The sequence below is a fragment of the Rutilus rutilus genome, assembly GCF_951802725.1.
Source record: "Rutilus rutilus genome assembly, chromosome: 10".
NCBI classification, from domain to species: Eukaryota; Metazoa; Chordata; class Actinopteri; order Cypriniformes; family Leuciscidae; genus Rutilus; species Rutilus rutilus.
The window spans coordinates 27,390,932-27,410,321 of NC_140215.1; the positions used below are offsets into that span (position 1 = coordinate 27,390,932).

General features: G+C 35.9%; 1 protein-coding gene across 2 annotated transcripts; it reads right to left on the reverse strand.

The window, feature by feature from the left end:
* Positions 1-385: 385 nt before the first annotated feature.
* On the reverse strand, positions 386-19,352 carry cbsb (cystathionine beta-synthase b). 2 transcript variants are annotated; one of them, XM_084420304.1, is made up of 15 exons: positions 19,208-19,352; positions 17,204-17,560; positions 16,113-16,219; positions 13,170-13,304; positions 11,371-11,450; positions 11,036-11,240; positions 10,218-10,309; positions 9,817-9,942; positions 8,455-8,539; positions 8,263-8,368; positions 7,003-7,080; positions 6,633-6,767; positions 4,973-5,081; positions 4,504-4,588; positions 386-1,564 (listed from the first exon to the last, which is right to left on the reverse strand). In XM_084420304.1, the coding sequence occupies exons 2-15, from the start codon at positions 17,551-17,553 to the stop codon at positions 1,428-1,430; spliced, it is 1,830 nt and encodes a 609-aa protein (XP_084276430.1). In that variant the 5' UTR covers positions 17,554-17,560; positions 19,208-19,352; the 3' UTR covers positions 386-1,427. The 2 variants fall into 2 exon arrangements, with proteins under 2 accessions (XP_084276430.1, XP_084276429.1); XM_084420303.1 differs by having other exon boundaries at positions 386-1,606.
* Between the last annotated feature and the right edge of the window lie 38 nt (positions 19,353-19,390).

Sequence of the window (19,390 nt, forward strand, 5' to 3'; positions counted from 1 at the left end):
AATTAGAAGGTAAAAAACTAAATTTCGCTTGGGTACCATTTTTTTGGGGACTCAGCACCCTTGAAATATGTAGGGTAGGCCAGTTCCCGACTTGTACCCATAAATGCTCCTCACTTCTTATAGAAGGCCATTTTTCTGAAATCCGTCTAGTCTAAAAGGATTTGGATTTAAATATTCAAAGCTTAAATATACAACCATGTTGAATTTTAGGCCATAAAAATACAAGCAATGCAAGGTTTTTTTTTTTTTTTTTTTAACTAAGGTTGAGACCTTCTGTAATCACAACCTGTAATTCTCACCATCCAGAATAAAATGTTCCGTTACAAATGTTTCCTTCGAAGGGACAAAGACAAGTGTAGTTGCAATACAATTCACACAACCACCATTGCTTCTGGAAATAAAGCCTTTATTTGTAACCAGTATTTATTACAGCAATAAGATTCAAGTAAAAGCTAAATCAAGTAACAGAACATCATAACAGAAAAGACATTCTGATCCGGAGACCTCCAGCAGCATGCACAAAAACCATAAACATGAGATCAACCTAATGCACATTCATTCACTTCACATCGACTCCTATACAAACAATCTCATTCAGTCTCCATTAGTTACAGTTTTGATTTACAAGACATCAGACAATAAGTACATAGAAAAATGAAAATAATTATCAAATTTGCTTAACACAAAGTGGTGTGTTTTAAGCAAGTCCGAACCACCATTTATTTACATTCTATATCGCATCTTGTTTCAATACAAGAAAAATACCAAGTAACCCTGTCTGGGTGCAGTTCGGTTTACCAAACACACTTATTATTTGCTTTGTCAAATATTATTAATCATGCCTGCAAAACTCCCCACACACCGCAGAGATCATTGTGCCAAGAAGCAGAGCATGACTGATGAAGATCAAAGTCTCCGTGAATGTTGTAAACTATTGCAGTCACTAGGTGGCAACGTAGCTGTAGATCAGACAAGAGAGCACCTGAATCTAGCACTTCAACTAAACCCAAAAATACTAAACTGCATGCAGTTTTTGAAAGAATGAAGTACATTCAATTAAATATATAAACCTCTATAAAATCAGATTCGCAAAGTAAACAAATCTACAAAGGGTGGTTAAATGACCTGTGAGATTACTTCATTATGTTGACTGGTTAACAAAGCACCTAAACTGAGAATGACTAAAAATTAAGAGACCAAAGAAGAGCAAAATCAAGTAAACAGAGTACAAATCTATTAGAATGACATGTAAAATTGTACTGACTGGCTCTTACTTGTAAAAAAAACTTTAAAACTGAGCTTGTCACTTGCCGAGAAATAAAAAAGAAAGAGAGAGAGAGAGAGAGAGAGAGAGAGAGAGAAAGAGAGGGAAAGAAAAAGAAAAAACCAACACCGCTTCACCATTGTGTTCCCACACTCTTGATCATTCACTGTTCTTCAGACAGAGAGCACTCGGACAGCGAGCGTTCCCTCCTCTCACGTGTGGCCACGTAGTTCAGCAGGTCAATGGCTGTCACGACCCCAAACACCATCTGCCTCATCTTGGGGGATCCATTACTCATGTCTGTAAGACAGGAACTGCAATTCAGACTGCAGACACCATCCACTGCAATGACATCACAGCCTGCATTTACTGTACTTCATCTGCACAGGGTCCTGGGTTATTATCGGTAATTAAAACCATAAAAATACTTGAAAAAAATTAAATACTAACTGAAATAAAATATAAATAAATAGATAAAAAACAAACAAAAAAAAAAGAAGAGTATCTGAGAATATCTGAGATATTCTGTTATCTCAGAATAAACCTCCTTCAGGCTGATGCAAGACCTCATCAACCTGTCGGTGGTTTATTCTAAGATAACAACCGGCCGGATGAACACGAGCCATTTTTATTAACTAAAATTAAGTAAGGGATAATGTACAAGTTAGTTTACACTTACAGTGCATTAACTGTTTTAACAAATACAAATTTCCATTAACTAACATTAACTAAGGTAATGAATGCTGTACAAGTATTGCTCATGTTAATGTAGTTAACTAATTTCTAATTTTAACAAATGAAACATTGTAAACGGTGTTGGGGGTAACGCATTTACGAGTAACAAGATTTATGTCATTATATAAAATTTGCTCAAGTAACGCATTACTTTTAAATTTACAACAAAATATCGGACTTATTTTTCAAACTTATTTTTGCTTCCCCATTTATTGACTGACAGCTCTCCTGTCCCCATGTTGAGAGAAATGTGTAAACATGATGGTTATTGTAGCTCTAGACTTAATGCGAGCATGCATTTACTCATCTCATCTACACAAAAACCATTTCAGTATTCCTCAAATTGAATAAAAACTGCGAAATGCAAACTCAAACCTGCAATAATTAAATATGTTAAATTACACAAGTATACTTTATGTATTTTATCTCACTTTATTAACCAACGTCTTTGCCGATGACCTTCAATGATCCAATTCAACCATGCGAATAAGCAAACATGACTTTAGATAAACCAATTTTTTTCTCCTGCAAACCAGAATGGCAGCACAGCTGAAAGAGTATGTTTGAACTACTTTACAAATGTGAATTTGCATTTCCTTCAGCCTGAGGCTTATTCATTTCACATTGTGTAAAAGGCCCAGCCTAGATGAGAAAAAGCAACGCAACATTTTAATGCATTACTTTTAAAAATAACTTTCCCCAACACTGATTGTAAAGCGCTACCACAAAAACTATACAAGTATGTCAAGTGATGCGACAATAACATTATTATTTTCATTTACAATAATGATGTTATGAAAGTTATAAAAGCAGTCCCGCCCCGTATTCTTATGTAATGTTGGTTAACCTTAGCTAGAAAATGGAAAGTTCACAGTGGTGTCCTTCTAGCACTTGGCTGAGTATATGCCACAGCAGGTGTAATGCCACAAAGAGCAAATAGAGGGGCGCGGTGAACCGAAGTTCAGGAAAATACGTGTCCTGTATCACGAATTGGTGCTGTATTGCATTAAGCTCCATGAATAAGACTGTTGTTCCTGAATAGTGCTGTGTTTTGTATGAAAAGACTTAGTACATTTTGTAAAATACCTGTTAATTCGTCATGTGATGTAGCTGCTGACTACGACACTTCTTTGACAATGTTTCACATTCACCAATGGTTTTGATTTAGGACCCAAACTTTACATTGTATAGTTACACCTCAGTGTTGTTGTACGTTAAATGGTATGCGATAATAGCAGTTTAAATTATTATATTTAAATTATTAAATGGATGCTGCCTTATTGGGATAATAAAGCCCTCCCTAAGCCTAACCGATAAACTTTATTATTAAACACGTTAGAAACTTTATTTCCACTTTTTGACTATTTTCTTCATTTTTATTGAAAATAAATGCCTTTCCGACCTGATATGTGATGAGAAAAGGGAGTAGAGAGAGTTCGGCAAAAGGAGGATTTGAACTCGGGTTGATTTGCGTCAACTTTCTGCCACGCCATACACGATTGCTACTGAGGACAATCCAGCTTTTTCCATAATTTTGTCTGGCCCAACAAGACGTCAGTGGGCGGAGTTAGTGTAAATAGACACTCCTTTTAAATAAGCTCCAAATATACAATAGCGTTCAAAAGTTTGGCATTTTTTATATTTCTGAAAGAAGTCTTGGTAACACTACACTAAGGTTTCATTTGTTTACATTGTTTGTTCATGTTAGTTAATACATTGTGAACTAACAATAGTCGTTCATTCGTTAGTGCGTTAACTAATGTTAACAAATACAACTTATACATTGTTAAAATCAATAGTAAATGTTGAAATTAACATTAACAAAGATTAATAAATGCTGTAGAAGTGCAGTTCATTATTAGTTCATGTTAACTAGTCAACTAATTTTAACTAATGAAACCTTATTGCAAAGTGTTACCGAAGTCTTTTTTGTTCAAGGCTGTATTTATTTGATCAAAAATACAGTACAAATAGTAACATTGACAAATATTATTAATTTAAAATAACTGTTTTCTATTTGAATAGATTTTAAAATGCAATTTATTCCTGTGATGCAAAGCTGTATTTTCAGCATCATTACTCCAGTCTTCAGTGTCACATGATCCTTCAAAAATCATTCTGAAATGCTGATTTTATGCTCAAGAAACATTTATTATTATTAGTGTGGTTACATTTTCATGGGTTTTTATGTTTTAGGGGGACTTTCCATAGACAATTATTTTTATATGGAAAAAACTGCATATTCTATCCCCTAATCCTAAACATCATAGAAAAAAATGTCTGCATTATTACATTTTCAAAAGGTGATTTATGATTCATAAGCGGTTTTCCTCATGGAAAATGTCCCCACAAGGACAAGGATTTCAGATATTGCCATCTTTGTGGGGACATTTCCCCATAGGGTTTTCCAGGACCTCACACACAGACACTTATTTGTGACTAAAAATAAGAAAATGGAGATTGGTTATGGAAAATGGAACAAAGAGTTAAAGAACTTGACTTACACTGAATCTGTTCATGCACAACAAGGGCAAAATGGTCCGTCTCCAGGATACGTGAGAGTTTGCCCAGGTTATCAGTTAGGCGCACCTACAGGAAGACAGACAAGTTGACTATTGAGAGATCATTACCTGTCATTACTGGTTATTAAGTAACACTCGGTGTGAAAGTAATTGACGTACAATTAACACTATTTATTCAGCTATTATTTCCTTCTTCATCCAAGCCTCAGAAATCAAAACTGCAGAACTCTTCGCTATAGACAATCGTATAATTAGATCCAAGTTACCCCCATTTAGAGCCAGAGGGGAAATAAATAAAAAACACCACCACAACAACATGCACTTATAAGGATTTCCGATATCTCAAGGTTTATTTGAACAAATTGTGTGAATAGCCTACTTTTTCTTGAACCTTCTGCTGCATGTACAGAATGACAGAAAGGGGTGTGTGTGTTTGCGTGTGTGTGCCCACCTGTTTAAACTGTTTGTAGAGAACTTTGCTTATGGGATCAGATGGCCTAACCTTCCCAGCCAGAACCGACGAGAGCATGTTTCCCAACGTGACCATGCCCAGAATCTGCCTACAGGGAGAAAACCAGATACCAGACTGAGCCACACCTTCTTCCACTTATTTCTTCCTCCATCTGTTTGATCATTTTGCTATTTTTGGGTCAATAACATGACACTCTTTTTTTAGTCCAGATCTATTAAGTCTCAATCTTGGTCCTGGAAGACATCAGCACTGTACATTTCGGGTGTCTCCGTTGTCCGAAACACTTGGAGTCTCTAATGAGACGATGATATAAGTAAGGGAGATGTCAAATGAGCAGTGCTTGGGTACACAAATGTCCAGGATATCAGAATGTATGAAGCTATTCAAAATAACTATTCATAATAACTAATTCATATTGACATTGACTTTTTCTATTATGAAAGTTTTCAATATCTGAATTAATTTGTAATAATTTTCGAAAAAATATTTGTACACAAAATAATAAAGTACTATTAATATTAGGGCTAGGCAAAAAAATAGATTTTCGACCACTCAAAACCGATGTCGATCAATCGTTTTTTAAAATGTGGTCGATTCAAAATTGATTCTCAAAGGCCACGAATAGATTTGTTTTCCAGGTTTATTTATCCATCACCCAAAAGCCAGTATTACTTTTCCTACACTGTCCATAGGCTTGCAGCCTCCTTGTTGCAGCTAATGCTGTGAGATTTTATGTTTGTTTTATCTTAAACATAAAATAACCTGATCCTGTTTGATCAAGGCATGCGACTGTTCTGACTTCAATTATTCATCTTGCATCAAAATCGTGTCTATTCATTGTACACATCTGAATTATAGAGTCGGGTTCTGTACCAAGTGTACCTAAATTATTATCATTTTTTTTATTAATTAACCACTTGTAAACTTATGATCACTGTTTTTTTGTTTTTTTTGTATAAATATAGGATTTGTAATTAAATCTATAGTCACTGAGTCGACTCGAGAATCGAAACTGAATTGAAAGCTTGAAAATAGAAATCGAATCGGAACATCTGAATCGACACCCAGCCAAATTAATATATAATTAATTACATGCATACACAAACAACCTATTTTCAAAAGAAATTAAAAGTTGCATGAAAAGAATCATTAAAATTAAACTATTTTATTAATAGCATTATCATTTTATTTTATTAAAATTAAACAGTAGTTTTTTTGTTTGTTTTTTCATATTGTGTATCAATATCACTAACTTAAAGTAACTTCAATATAAGATATTTTGACCTTTTTATAACATGGCAAGGTGAGTTCAAAAGTTTTTCAGCAGTCGAATGGAATACCCTAAGAAAAGTTCGATATTTGTAAAATATTTTACCTAAATATATATTTAGAAATCTGTTAAAAAATATTAACACATGTATTCAAATGTATAAGGGGAAAAATACTTTAAAATATAGTGGAAAACAATTATAAAATTTTTTTTTGGAATGATATGTAATAAAAACACAGCACCTTTTTTGGTGCCAAAAAAGGTTTTTGATGGATTCCACCTCTTCATTGTTTCAGATATCTTTATTAACGCAGTACATAATAGTTTAACTGGTTAACATAATAACTGGTTTCTGAATGAATGACCTACCCGGCGTCATCCACCACGGGTGCTTGGTCAAAGGCCTTCTCTTTCAGGATCTGAATGGTCTTCTTGATGGACACTAAAGGCAGCACAGTCAGGGGGGCGGAGAGTCTGAGCTCCTGCAGAGTCAGATTCCACCACCTACCGAGAGATGAGGGCAGGGAGAAAGACAGTAAAAGCTCACGGTAAGATGACACACATACAGAGTAATCTGGGAGAGTGAACATGCCTCCACATATAGAAGCTTAACTGTAGCAGTAATGCAGCCTAGTGTAATAACAGATGCAGAGAGAGACTATATTTGCAGAGGATATCAGAGTGTAAATAACAAGGGTGCTTCCAAAGACAACATGCGTGTACGTGTGTATACACTCACCATTGCTTCTTGACAACAAGATCCTCCTCACTCAGGAAGCCCTTTTCACACATCCACTTGTCACTAAGAAATTTAGACCTAAGGGGGAGAACAAAGCATTTAGGCCAAGCCTAAGAGTGTACTAACATGTAGCCTACTGCATTTTTTTTTTTTTTAAATAAATCTGAAATATAGTATGCAATGATAAACAGTTCAGACCACAGTTTCAAAAGCATGGTACATTGTCGTCACACAACCCACGCTGAACTATGATTACATTACCAAGTGTTTTTTCAGTTCTGTGGCGTTCATCATGCGCATTACGTTTCCAAATGCATGTTATAAGTGACTCAAAGTCATATCAGATGCAGAGATGAGTTCATGTAGAACAGCATTTCCTGTAAACAGTTGCTCTGAGACACTGGATCACAAGCTGCTCACATGCAACTGAACACAGCTGAAACACCCAGCATACATTTTTAATTCCATGTGATTTGATAATCACACTAAGCTGTATCGTGATTTTGGTTTTATTTAGATCAATAGTGCAACCCTAGGAAACAGTATTCAACACAGTGGGAAATATGCATGCTATGTATTGTACACATACTGCATTTGAGGAACAAGCATGCAGTATTGGGGAGTATTTAACTAAAAGTAGTTATTTTTCCTGAAATCACTATTTGTTTCTCAAAAAAAGTATGTTTTAGTAAATTGGTTATTTTAGATGCTTTATGTAAATTAAATGTATGTATGTATGTATGTATGTGTGCGTGCGTGCGTATAAAAATGCTGATAAACAGCAGCTGCTCATCACAATGTTTTAGACTATTATATAAAGGTGTGTGTTCTCTAGTTTTATTAGTTGTATGTAGTGTAAATTTATCTGTTTAATCTTGTTAAACATCATGCTAAAATCCTTGTTGGTTTTGTTTTGAATAGTTATACATTGGTAAAAGATATTTCCTCTAAAAGAATCAACTACATTGATGCTGTTTGTGCAGCTAACTGACTAATTTAACCACTATCTTAAGATTAGGATAGTTCAGTAGACAAGACTAAATAAAACTGTAAATAGCTTGTATTTTGGGAAGCTACAGCTTTAAAGCAGATTCTCTACTCTGGTAGAACGGTGGCATACAATTCTGAACATACTGGCTGTCTAGGGTTAAGTCTAAAACATCACAATAGAATTGCTCTTGCTTAATCTACCAGGCAACACAAAACACACATTCACATCACAGCTAAGCACACTAGAATGCTGGGAACACCGAAACCTACATGTAGTTGCGGATGGAGTCGGGAAGGATCACCACACAGCGCTGGCCTTCCTTCAGCTCTTTGGCTACATGCACTGCTGCAGACATGGCTGTGCCTGAACTACCGCCTACAAAGAGTGATAGAGAACAGACTTTAGATACACACTTAATTTCACACACATTAAATGTGAGAGATGTATTATGAGTTACATACCGCACAGAAGACCCTCCTCTCTTATAAGCATACGAGACATGGCAAAGGACTCTTCATCATTGGACTTGTACCAACTATCCACCACCTGAGACAGAACATTTGGTAAAAAAAAGAAGCTTGAATTAAGTGTGACATCAAAATATGGGTATACATATACATATCACGATATAGTTATTTTATCTCATTTCTGTTATTAAAAATAAGAAAAAAAAGAAGCAAAATTACAAACAATAGGACATATACAATAATGAATTAAACATTAATTAAACAAATACAATTTCTCAGGTACAATAGGTTTATTGAACGTAGTTAATAATCAAATGTAAAAATAAAATAATGCATAGTCTTTACCGTATTAATTAAATAAAAATGTTAAGGCAAAAAAACTAAAACAAAAAACATTATCCAGTCAAGAGCAGCAAGTTATTTTCTCTTTTGTTTGATTCACATTAATTACAGAGCAGGATGTAGGTATATTAGGCTGCTTTCACTTTAAGACCAAACCCAACTGTTTACTTTCACTTGAGACATTACCGGCTGTGTTTACATGAATACTTCACACGATGGGCATTTTTACAATTGCGTGTGTATTCGACCATTTAAGCGCAATAAGACATGAAAGAGGACTGAATTCGCGATCACATGTTTAGAGATACAGCTTTCTGTGCACAAGCTTACGCTGGATGTCTTTTCACTGCTTATTTTCCTTTTTAACATCGCACGTACTCTGCTTTCTCTGCGCGCACTTTGGCAGCGTGCCAGTCAGAACGAGTTCCTTTTCAGGACACATTACACTTATAACTCTTTTTAAAATCAAGCATATCCCGCTCTTTATATTCTCATTCATGCATTTCATCTATTGAAGTGTCAATAGTGCTATATATTTATATAGATAGACATTTAATACTGTGGTATTTTTTTACCGTAATATTTAATTTAGTGCAAAATATATGTCATTAAAGCTGGATTTTTTTTTGTATCGCTAGGTTCGGTGTTAAAAATAGTGTGAATGCCAAGCGAACCAGGACTAAATGCATTATTTTCTTTTTTGGTCCGGACCAAAAGAACCGAACTACAAGAGTGAACGCATCCTTATTTACTATTGCCTCTACTATGGCTTAAAACAACATGTATCCAAGTACTTCAAGATTTGAATATCTGAAAAAGATTTAAATAACTGTGCATCCTTTCTAAGTAGCTTATCTCTATACAAATATGACAATAGGTCGGATGGCAACCACTGGAAAGGAATGACAGTTTTAGGAGATAACATTTAAGGTGGGTCACGGCGAGGTCATTTGCCATCAATAAACATCAAGTGTCATTTCAACTACATCAAATGCTCTACAAATACACACTTACAGATCTGTCCAGAACAGTGGGGATGAAGTCATATCCGATGCCCTCCACCTCATACTGAGTCTTATCAGTCTTATTCAGCTCCTCCGGCTCAGCAAGGATGGATCCCTCAGGATCCACTCCAACTATCTGAGGAACAAAGACATAAACACATTATAGGCGGTGTAAAAATAAATGTAAGTGGAAACAAGTGTCTCTCCAAAAAAAGTAATGATTATTCAGAATTCTTTTGAGTAATAACCATTATGTGAAATAAAAGCTAATTTAAAAAAAAGAATACTTTAAGAAATAGTAATAAAATATAATGCCAAAATACTTAAATCAGGTAAAATCAGATAAATAAATAGAAGAAAACATGTTCATTGACAGCTGTATCAGAATTCATGAACTGATCTGAGTCTCACCTTGATGTTGGGGCATTTCTCCTTCAGCTTGCGGGCGATACCAGTGATGGTGCCACCAGTGCCAGCTCCAGCCACCAGCATGTCTATTTTACCTACAGAGGGCAAACACAAATACATGGCTTCAACATTAGTCATATGCCGTGATTCTTGACCTTTTTTACTTTTTCTTTTGTCAATATTTGAAGGCCCTATTATCTAGGCCATATTATCTGATGTCAGCTGTGTATGTAAATCAATAATATGTAATATAACTAAATTTTAGGGCTGGGTAAAAAAAAATATATATTGATTTCTCAATTTTAATCAATTCTCATTTTGAAGAACCAATATCAAATTCTTAAATCCCAAGAATTTCTCTTTTAGTCTATGCAGAGTAGAAACATATGTAATTATAAAGTTAGCATACCTTTTTCATTATGAACATTCCTTGGGTGTAATTTAAGTGTTTGTGTACAAATCATTTAATTTTTTTACCTTCAATATTATAGTGTGTAGTACCAACTGACTTCCTGCATAGTTTACAACATTAGTTTTCCTTGAGAAAATTGGCCATGTACTGTATCTGATTTATAGTCAAATTAATCGACATTGAATTGAAAGCTTGAGAATCAAAATCAAATGGAGAAATTTGTGTATTTGTGTCACAACCCAGCCCTACTAAATTGAAATAATTGTAAGACTTATTTGGGCTTTCTGGTTGAGAACCAACGGTAAATTATGAGCTTTTTCATTAAAATAATCCAATTGACTGAAGCGAGAGGTTAATGATTAATTTAGAAAAAGCCACAAAGTTGCTTCTACACAAATTCAGCAGTTACCGTCACACTGCTCCAGAATCTCCTCTGCAGTGGTGTCATAGTGGGCCAGGGGGTTGCTGGGATTACGGTACTGGTCCAGAATGTGAGAATTAGGAATCTCATTCTTCAAACGCCAAGCCACACCCACATGAGACTCAGGAGAGTCAAAACGGGCAGAGGTAGGGGTACGAACAATCTCTGCACCCAGAGCACGGAGCACGTCCACCTGGGAGCATGCAAGGACACGAAACACATGACTATTCAAACACACATTCACACGCACTACAAATATTGACAGAAGTCTTCAGAAATCAAGTGGATTCATACCCACACCATATTTATTTTCAAAATTTCACCTTTTCCATGCTCATCTTTTCAGGCATGACAATGATGCAGCGATAACCTTTTACTGCTGCTGCCAGGGCAAGTCCAATACCTGAAAAACAAAACATTTATTCATTTAGCAGACACTTATCCAAAATTCAGTTAGCTTCAAGTGCTAGCAATACCACGTTTCAAACATTGTCCAGAAAAGTACAAACTAGAACAAGGAGGGATATAAGAAAAAGTGAGCATAGAAAAACATTTGATTTTTTCTTATCAATAAGCCTCTATCACTATTTAAGATCAATAATATTCACTAGTTTGTTGATTAGTAAGTGTTAGAAATGTGTATAACACTTAGCAGACAGACACTTTTGTACAGTAATTCTTTGACTTTGGTCCCATACTAGTTGGCACATGACATGTTTAACTGGCCCTTCAGCATTCCAGTGTCTGGATTAAACGGAATGGAACAGAGGCTGTTTCTCAACATGTCACAGTTAAAAACGATTAGTACTTTCTTTCAATAAAAATATTAAAAGACATGTTGAGAATAAGTATTATTGTGCCACTTCCAAATGGGGCGCACGAATAATTGCATTTGCGATAATATCGCGATATGATGAAATGCGATTTTTTTAACCGCAAAACTGCGATTATAGTCTGGTCACGTGACACGCGTGTAAACCAGTCTGCACTGCAGATGAAGCATCAACTTGGCACGCGACGCATATAGACCTGGCTACAGGAAATAACAGTTTATGTTTACTTTATGTGATATTGTGTTATAGATTCTCTCCAACGATTCTGTATCGATTAAGATAATTTCAGATTTATGTCTGAGCTTAGTTTTAAACACAGATACGTGATGACGCGTGTGCTTTATAAACAACCGTATTCTGCTTGCTTGTTGCTTCTAATTCCTCTGTCTCACACACGCGACACCACTCGAACCTTACGAGAAATAATCTTTAATAAAGTTCGGAAAAGTTGAAGCGAATTACAAGGACATTCGCGGGCTGCATCATTGCACAAGATATGAGATACGCGCAGTCTGCGTGATGTTACTTTTGTAGTGCGCGGTCTCGCCCGCCGGTATTTTACTTACAAATGTTCTACAAAGGCATCATATGTCTTGGAATGCAGTTGGCTTATATATTAAAAATATGAAAAATCACCGACAGAAGCTGCTTTCAATTTCAATTTCTTTGAGAAGAGCGCTTGAGCATGCGGCTGTGAGCGACTCCGTCTACGTGGTTAAATGTACTTGCATCTCAAAATGCTTTTATGACGCGAAATTAATGTGACACAGTCAGTTATTAAACAGACAGGACAAACCACATCTTATAATTTCAAAAGAAATGAAAACGTTCAGACTAGCCTACTCTTAAATCCTGAAAGCACTCTTTGTTTATTGCTTGTAATATTTTTTTCCCTCTTTGTTATTTGTTTTGAAGCTATATTTGTTAAAATTATTAACATGTAATTGTATTAATTTAGTTTTTTAATGTGTAATTATTATAAGTAGGCCTACTTATAATTATGTAATTAAATATTTTAAGTTTTATTAATAAGATCAATTAAAGAAAAAAAAAAAAATGTATCAGCTCATGAGGTGCCTAAAGATTCCCTTCCCTATTTTACAATGATTTATTGCTTGTTTTTGTTGAATAATAGAATAGATAAAGAGCTTTAAAAAAAAGCTCATATATAATATGCTATATATATATATATATATATATATATATATATAGCATATTAAATCGCAATCGCAATATTGGTAAAAAAAATAAATAAATCGTGCAGCCCTAGTGCGCACAAACACACACACCTGTGTTTCCAGACGTGGGTTCAATGATAGTGTCTCCAGGTTTTAGGACGCCATCTTGCTCAGCATCCTCTACCATTCGCAGACTGATTCTGTCCTTCACGCTTCCACCGGCATTGAAGAACTCGCATTTAGCCACTAGACAATGATTGAAAGACCAAAAAAAAAAAAAAAACATATCATAAACTTCGTAAACTATCTTTTCCATTTAGGTACGCTATGTTGTCAATTCCAAGTCATCAGCTTGTCCCTTAGATTATACATACAAACATCACTGTATGTATAGTTTCTTTATAATAGGAGTGTATGGGGCAGAAGCAAATTTTTACAACACTTTGATTAATTAACATTTCAGTCAAAAAATGTGCTTTAGCTTTACAGGTAAATCAGTGGTTCTTAACCCACTGGGACCCTCAAAATATTTCCAATGGGGTTTGAATTATTATTATTATTTTTTTTGTGAATTCTAGACCTAGTCATAAAAATAAAATCTTGACTACATTTATAATGATTACACATTTTTGTAGTAATGCCGAACTGTAAGATATTCTATCAGGTAGAAATTGTGAAAGAAATATTGGTGGAGCCTTTGTGAATATTGTTGTGAACAGTCAGTGGGGGGTCTTGCAGTCAAAAAAGTTGCGAGCCACACAAATAACTTTTGGTTATAGGCCTACCAGTGTGAAATATTTATACAGCAAAAACACGGTGCACTTAATTCGATGGAAAGCATTTACTGTCCAACCTGAACCTCCCCTCTATCCCAACCACATATAGTCACACATGCAAAGGTGAAAAATGCACCAACTCAGATGCAATTAGTCAGCTAATTCTATGTCTGTATTGCCAAAGCCTGTCGGCTCAACTGGCCAAAGGGTAATCTTGCTCACATGAAATTGCTAGACATAATGAATCCCCATTATAAAGCTCATTAAAACATTTAGGATCAAAAGGCTTTGACTTCCACACAATAACACTTTCAAACAATGTTCATTAAACCAAAGAGGGGCTTAACTACAGACCTGCGGCACTTTTGACCCAAGCGACTAAACTCGCTCACCTTTCACAAAAGAACAGAATGACTGCCGCCATTTTGTGAGCCTGGTTCTGTCAAAGAATGCACTGAGTTTCAATTTAGGTCCTTGAGTACATTCTGACAGAAAGCTTTTGTTCCAAACCAAAACAAAATATACAATGCAACAACCTGGCCATGTGAGGTATGCATCTGCTGCAACACACAATGCATTTCTCTCTGCAGGAACTACTAAGTGGTATTTTGAAGGCCTCTGATTTTATCTGAGGAAGTTAATTGTACTTTCCAGCAGATCCAGCCATCTTAGAATTTTGTATTTGAACTTTCGCTTTTGCGGTAGCTCTGTATATTTCAATTGCATTGCTGTCGAAGAGTAATTAGCTGGTGAAATGGATTTACTTATTGTAGAGTTAACGAAAGTTATCATGAGCATTGTAATGTTTGAAGCAGATGTCATAACAAATGTCTTTAGACCAGGGAGATTTTAAAATGAGCCGTTCATTCATAAATCTGTAAGATCTTAACTTCATGCTGTAGAAATACAAACCAGAAGACAGAACACAACGAGCGCAGCGCTGAAAAGGGGCGTGGCTACATAAGATCTATAGAATTTATAAAGTATTACAAAAACAAAACAATGACTGGTCTTTAATTCCATCAGCCGTTCTTTAAAAAAAAAAAAAAAAATTTAATTGGTGACTCCTGGATTCTGCGCTCTTAAGAATTCTTTCCCTTGTTCATTGTGGATGAGCATAAACTCGGAGTTTCAAACTCTGGGTTGACTGAATTAACTCCAGGCCATGTTACTGGAACCAATAACCGCAATTAAGGTTTGGGTTAATTTGAACCAAGAGTTCAAAGTTTATGTAAAGGCAAGTTAACACTGGATTTCCTAGGATCTTCACTCATGAAAGTGTATTAGGGAGGTGTTCCATAAAACAGATTCATTCTTCCAACTCTATGGCTGCATCCAAAATCACAGTAAGTGCTTCTAAATAAGTTCTTTGTGACCGTTAAAAAATCTATATTCTTTACAGTATGAATGCGTGAAGAATGGATGGATGTATTACATCTGTCATGTTGTCACTGTTATGTGACCTACAATGTCAGTTGCATTGCTTTGCTGCCATTCACAACTTCTCTCCCATGGCCTCATGGGATAGTAAAGTGTCTATTGGATGCGTACTTCAGAATCTCAGCAGTAGTAATAGGTCACTGTTTGCCTACTATTTCATAAATTGTGAATTCAGACATACCATTTACATACGGTTTCTCGCCTACCATGTATTTACCAGTGTAGAAGTATGCACATTCAGTGCTAGTGCAAGATGAGCATTTGTGGTTAAAAATATAGATTCTGTTATTTTTATGTTTAAAATGGCCGATCGTTTCGCTAGATAAGACCCTTATTCCTCGACTGGGATCGTGTAGAGCCCTTTGAAGCTGCATTGAAACTGCAATTTGGACCTTCATTGTACCCCATTGAAGTCCACAATATGGAGAAAAATCCTGGAATTTTTTTCCTCAAAAACTTTAATTTCTTTTCGACTGAAGAAAGACATGAACATCTTGGATGACGTGGGGGTGAGTAAATTATCAGGAAATAATTCTGAAGTGCTATTCCTTTAAGTGTATGTGATTTAAGTAAATAAATAGGTTCATGCACTCAAAATGCTTGAATGAACTGTGACTCAGTACGGTCAGTCTAGGAAAGTTTGCTTCTTCACGTCCTCAATCAGCTGAGAAGAGCGAAACCCAACACCTGCATTCCTCATTTCAGAACTCGACCCCTTACTTCCAACGCAGACACACGTGCCGATACATGCACTTTACAGGCTGTCCTTAAATGATCTTGTGATCTTAAAACAGGTCGGAAGACACATCCTCTGCACACGTATTTCACAGATACTCACAAAGCTCACACTTGAGGCCAAAAGCATTGGGAATCTTGTTCATGCGGACCATTGGGGTATCTCCAATCTTGCTTAAGATGTTGGGGAGGACACTGGGTGTCTCGGTCCTGTGAGAAAAGGGAGCACATCAAGCAGTTAAACATGCACTACCACAGACACACATTAAGGTAAACGTCAATCATAAAATAACCACAACAGAACTGACTGAATCACTGTGACTGTGCAGACTGTGACATTGATTTTTGTGGGTGGTAAAAGTGTGGTCAATCACTGTTACATTTCTAGATGAGTCATTCTTCCTGAAAAATCACTGTTGTTAAACTAGAATAGAGTTACTAGAGTGGTAATGACTAGGACATGACTCATGACTATTCATGTGTATAAAGATTTTTACAGATTTTTTAAATATTAACTGAAATGATACTAATAATATTCATTTCTTCATTTTCAAAAGTTTTCTGGCTTTACTTTAAAGTTTCTCCTTTGTTGGCAACAGGTTTTATTTATATATTGTGCAGTATAGTTTATTATTTAAAGGTTTTTTTTTTAAATATATTTTAGTATCTCAATGTTCACACATATGCATACAATAGCAACAAATATAAATTAGCAGCGGTAGAAGGCTGTGTAGGTAAACACATCAAGTGCCTGCATAGATTCCTGCTTCATGTTAAAACAGCCCTATGCCCTAATCACTAAACCCACTCTTAAAGGGTTAGTTCACCCAAAAATGAAAACTGTCATAATTTACCCAAACCAGTATAAATGTTCTTGTTCTGCTGAACACAAAGGAAGATATTTTGAAGAATGTTTGTGACCAAACATTTACTGGTCCCCATTGACTTCCATAGTATGAAAAAAAATACTATGGAAGTCAGTGGTGCCCCACAATTGTATGGTTAATTGACATTATTCAAAATATCTTCCTTTGTGTTCAGCAGAACAAAGAAATAAAGGTTTATACAGAACAACTTGAGGGTGAGTAAATGACAGAATTTTTACTTGATAAAACTATACCTTTAAAATGTACTGAGTGACATATATGAATTCTTAGTAAAGCATGTAACAGCTTGAAGGTGCTGCATTCTTACCGTCGGAAGTGGTTGTGGGGCGACTCTGTGTTTGGGTCACCAAGTTTCCAGGTGCATCTGCTGGGCAAATCTGGTCGAATCCATTTCCTCTCCATGGTGACCTCTGATCCATTCTCAATGTGCTCCCCATTAATACTCTTCACATGGTGACTGTTTGTTTCATTCACATGGGCTGTGCCGTTCACATTTAACTTTTGTCCAGCATTTCCATTCAAAACGGCATCGACTTTCAGATTGGCATCCATGTTGATGCCAGATCCTCCATTTGCAGCATTTGCGAGGCCCTTGGCAGCATGTGGGCAGATGGGACCAGTCCCAACGGACTCTGAACTAGATGGTACTGATGGCATGGCTTACCTGAGAGGAAACATTTTAAGTGTCAGTCACCAGGCTTTCCTTTGTACTTACTGTTTTACAGTATCCGATCACCAAAGAACTGTTATAAACATTATTAGAAAACATTACCCAACTATTCCATCATAAATGTGGGTGTATTACATTGACATATCTCAATTTGTGATAACACTTGCGTGCTTAAAGACAGTGAGAGGAAGCATACAAAACATTATCATTTAGAATGTGTACAAAAACACTCACTTCTTGATAACAATATCTATTAGATTAGACCTATACATCTCTATGGTCTCGATCGTCAAACATGAAGATAAAACAAGCACCCTTAGTTATTGCCTCAACTTCCTCCTGGTCAAAGCATGACTAAGCAAAAGTTGATCCCTCATACAAAAAAACAACAACTTATGAGAAGGAGATGCAATGGAGTCCAGGTGATATGGACAATTTTATCCCTGTGGAAAACTGCCACTGAATTTTCTTTCAGTTCTAATAGCGGGAGATGTTTAGGTTTCTCTTCAGAACAGAGCAGCTGTACTTGTTCATATGCATTGCATACCTCACGTGCTTGTAAATTTGCCAGGAAGGGACGCTTATGCAATGAACATTACAGTGATACACAACACCAACAAAGCCTTTCAGCCAAAATTTCCAAAGAGGGGGGAAAAAAATCCAAGCACTGACATGACTGTAGCTTTTACTACTAACGGCATGTTATCTCTGATCTGAATTGACAGCGTAATTAGTTACATAATCATAGAAGAACCATCCATACTTTGAAAAGAAGCTACTGTAAACTCAACACAATGAAATAAGAAACTTCTGCTTTCCACAGACAACCTTCAAGGAAGAGGTGTGGCTTTCTAGAGACTAATCATGTTCAGTCATGTCACAACACTGAAACAATATCTAAGAAAAAAAGTTCTCAACCATCTTCAAAAAAATGTTCTCAACCGGAGGAAACGTATGACTAAACCAAAAAATTTGATAAGAAAAGAGCTGGTTAAAGGCCGTCTCAAGAAATCTCTGTGATTTGAGATCCTATAATCTCTGAACAATTTTTATTTTACGAATTCATAAACTCTTCATAAACTCTTAAACTCTCCGCAGACATTTATAATAACATACATTTAATAATAATAATAATAATAATAATAATAATAAGGCTTTAAAAAGAATCGCCAGTCATCCTGCTTAAATGATGAATAATGAATTTTAAAAAATGATTCAAATGAATTATAAATTGGAGATCACCACCGCAGGTATATGTAGATATGAGCTGTAAAACATGTAAGAGCATCACATTAATGAACGAACATGGTAAAGTATGCTGACGCAATCGCGTGGCTATTGCATTGTGCTCGCGCTGATCGTGATGCTGACGCAGAGGCTCGATTTCATTTCATCATGCGCGCGCCGCAGTCTCATCACTTACGACAGGCGGAATGTGAGATTTTTTTTAATTTTTTTATCATTTATGTGGAAAACTCTTCTGTGGAATGCAAGCGATTAGGATACGTTCCTCAGATACAAACAACACCACTGTGTAGTAATGTCGCAGATTGATGCGTTTACCGTGTCTTGATCGTTATCATAAAAGGGTTATCTTTATAGGGCTTAACGACTAAAATACGAACAGTCATTTTTACTCACCTGACAATCAGATAGAGACGAATTTGCGAGCCAGTGAGGTCCGATTACACAGATGACCTATACGTATGTGAAAAGAAGTCGGCTTGCCAGCAGCTCACATGCGTTAAAGAGTAAAACTGGCGTCCAATCAGGTGACAGCATACCTTGTTGGGGTCGAGCGCTGATTTGCTGTTTGTTCATTTC

Bases quoted from the DNA above. Each gene is read 5' to 3' on its own strand.
- cbsb (XM_084420303.1), bottom strand. From the start codon at position 17,553: ATGCCATCAGTACCATCTAGTTCAGAGTCCGTTGGGACTGGTCCCATC. The intron at 11,451-13,169 runs GTGTGTGTGTTT...TTTGTTTTTCAG, and splicing joins ACCCACGTCTGGAAACACAG to GTATTGGACTTGCCCTGGCA. The intron at 8,540-9,816 runs GTAAGTGTGTAT...GTTCTGTCTCAG, and splicing joins CCACTGTTCTGGACAGATCT to GTGGTGGATAGTTGGTACAA.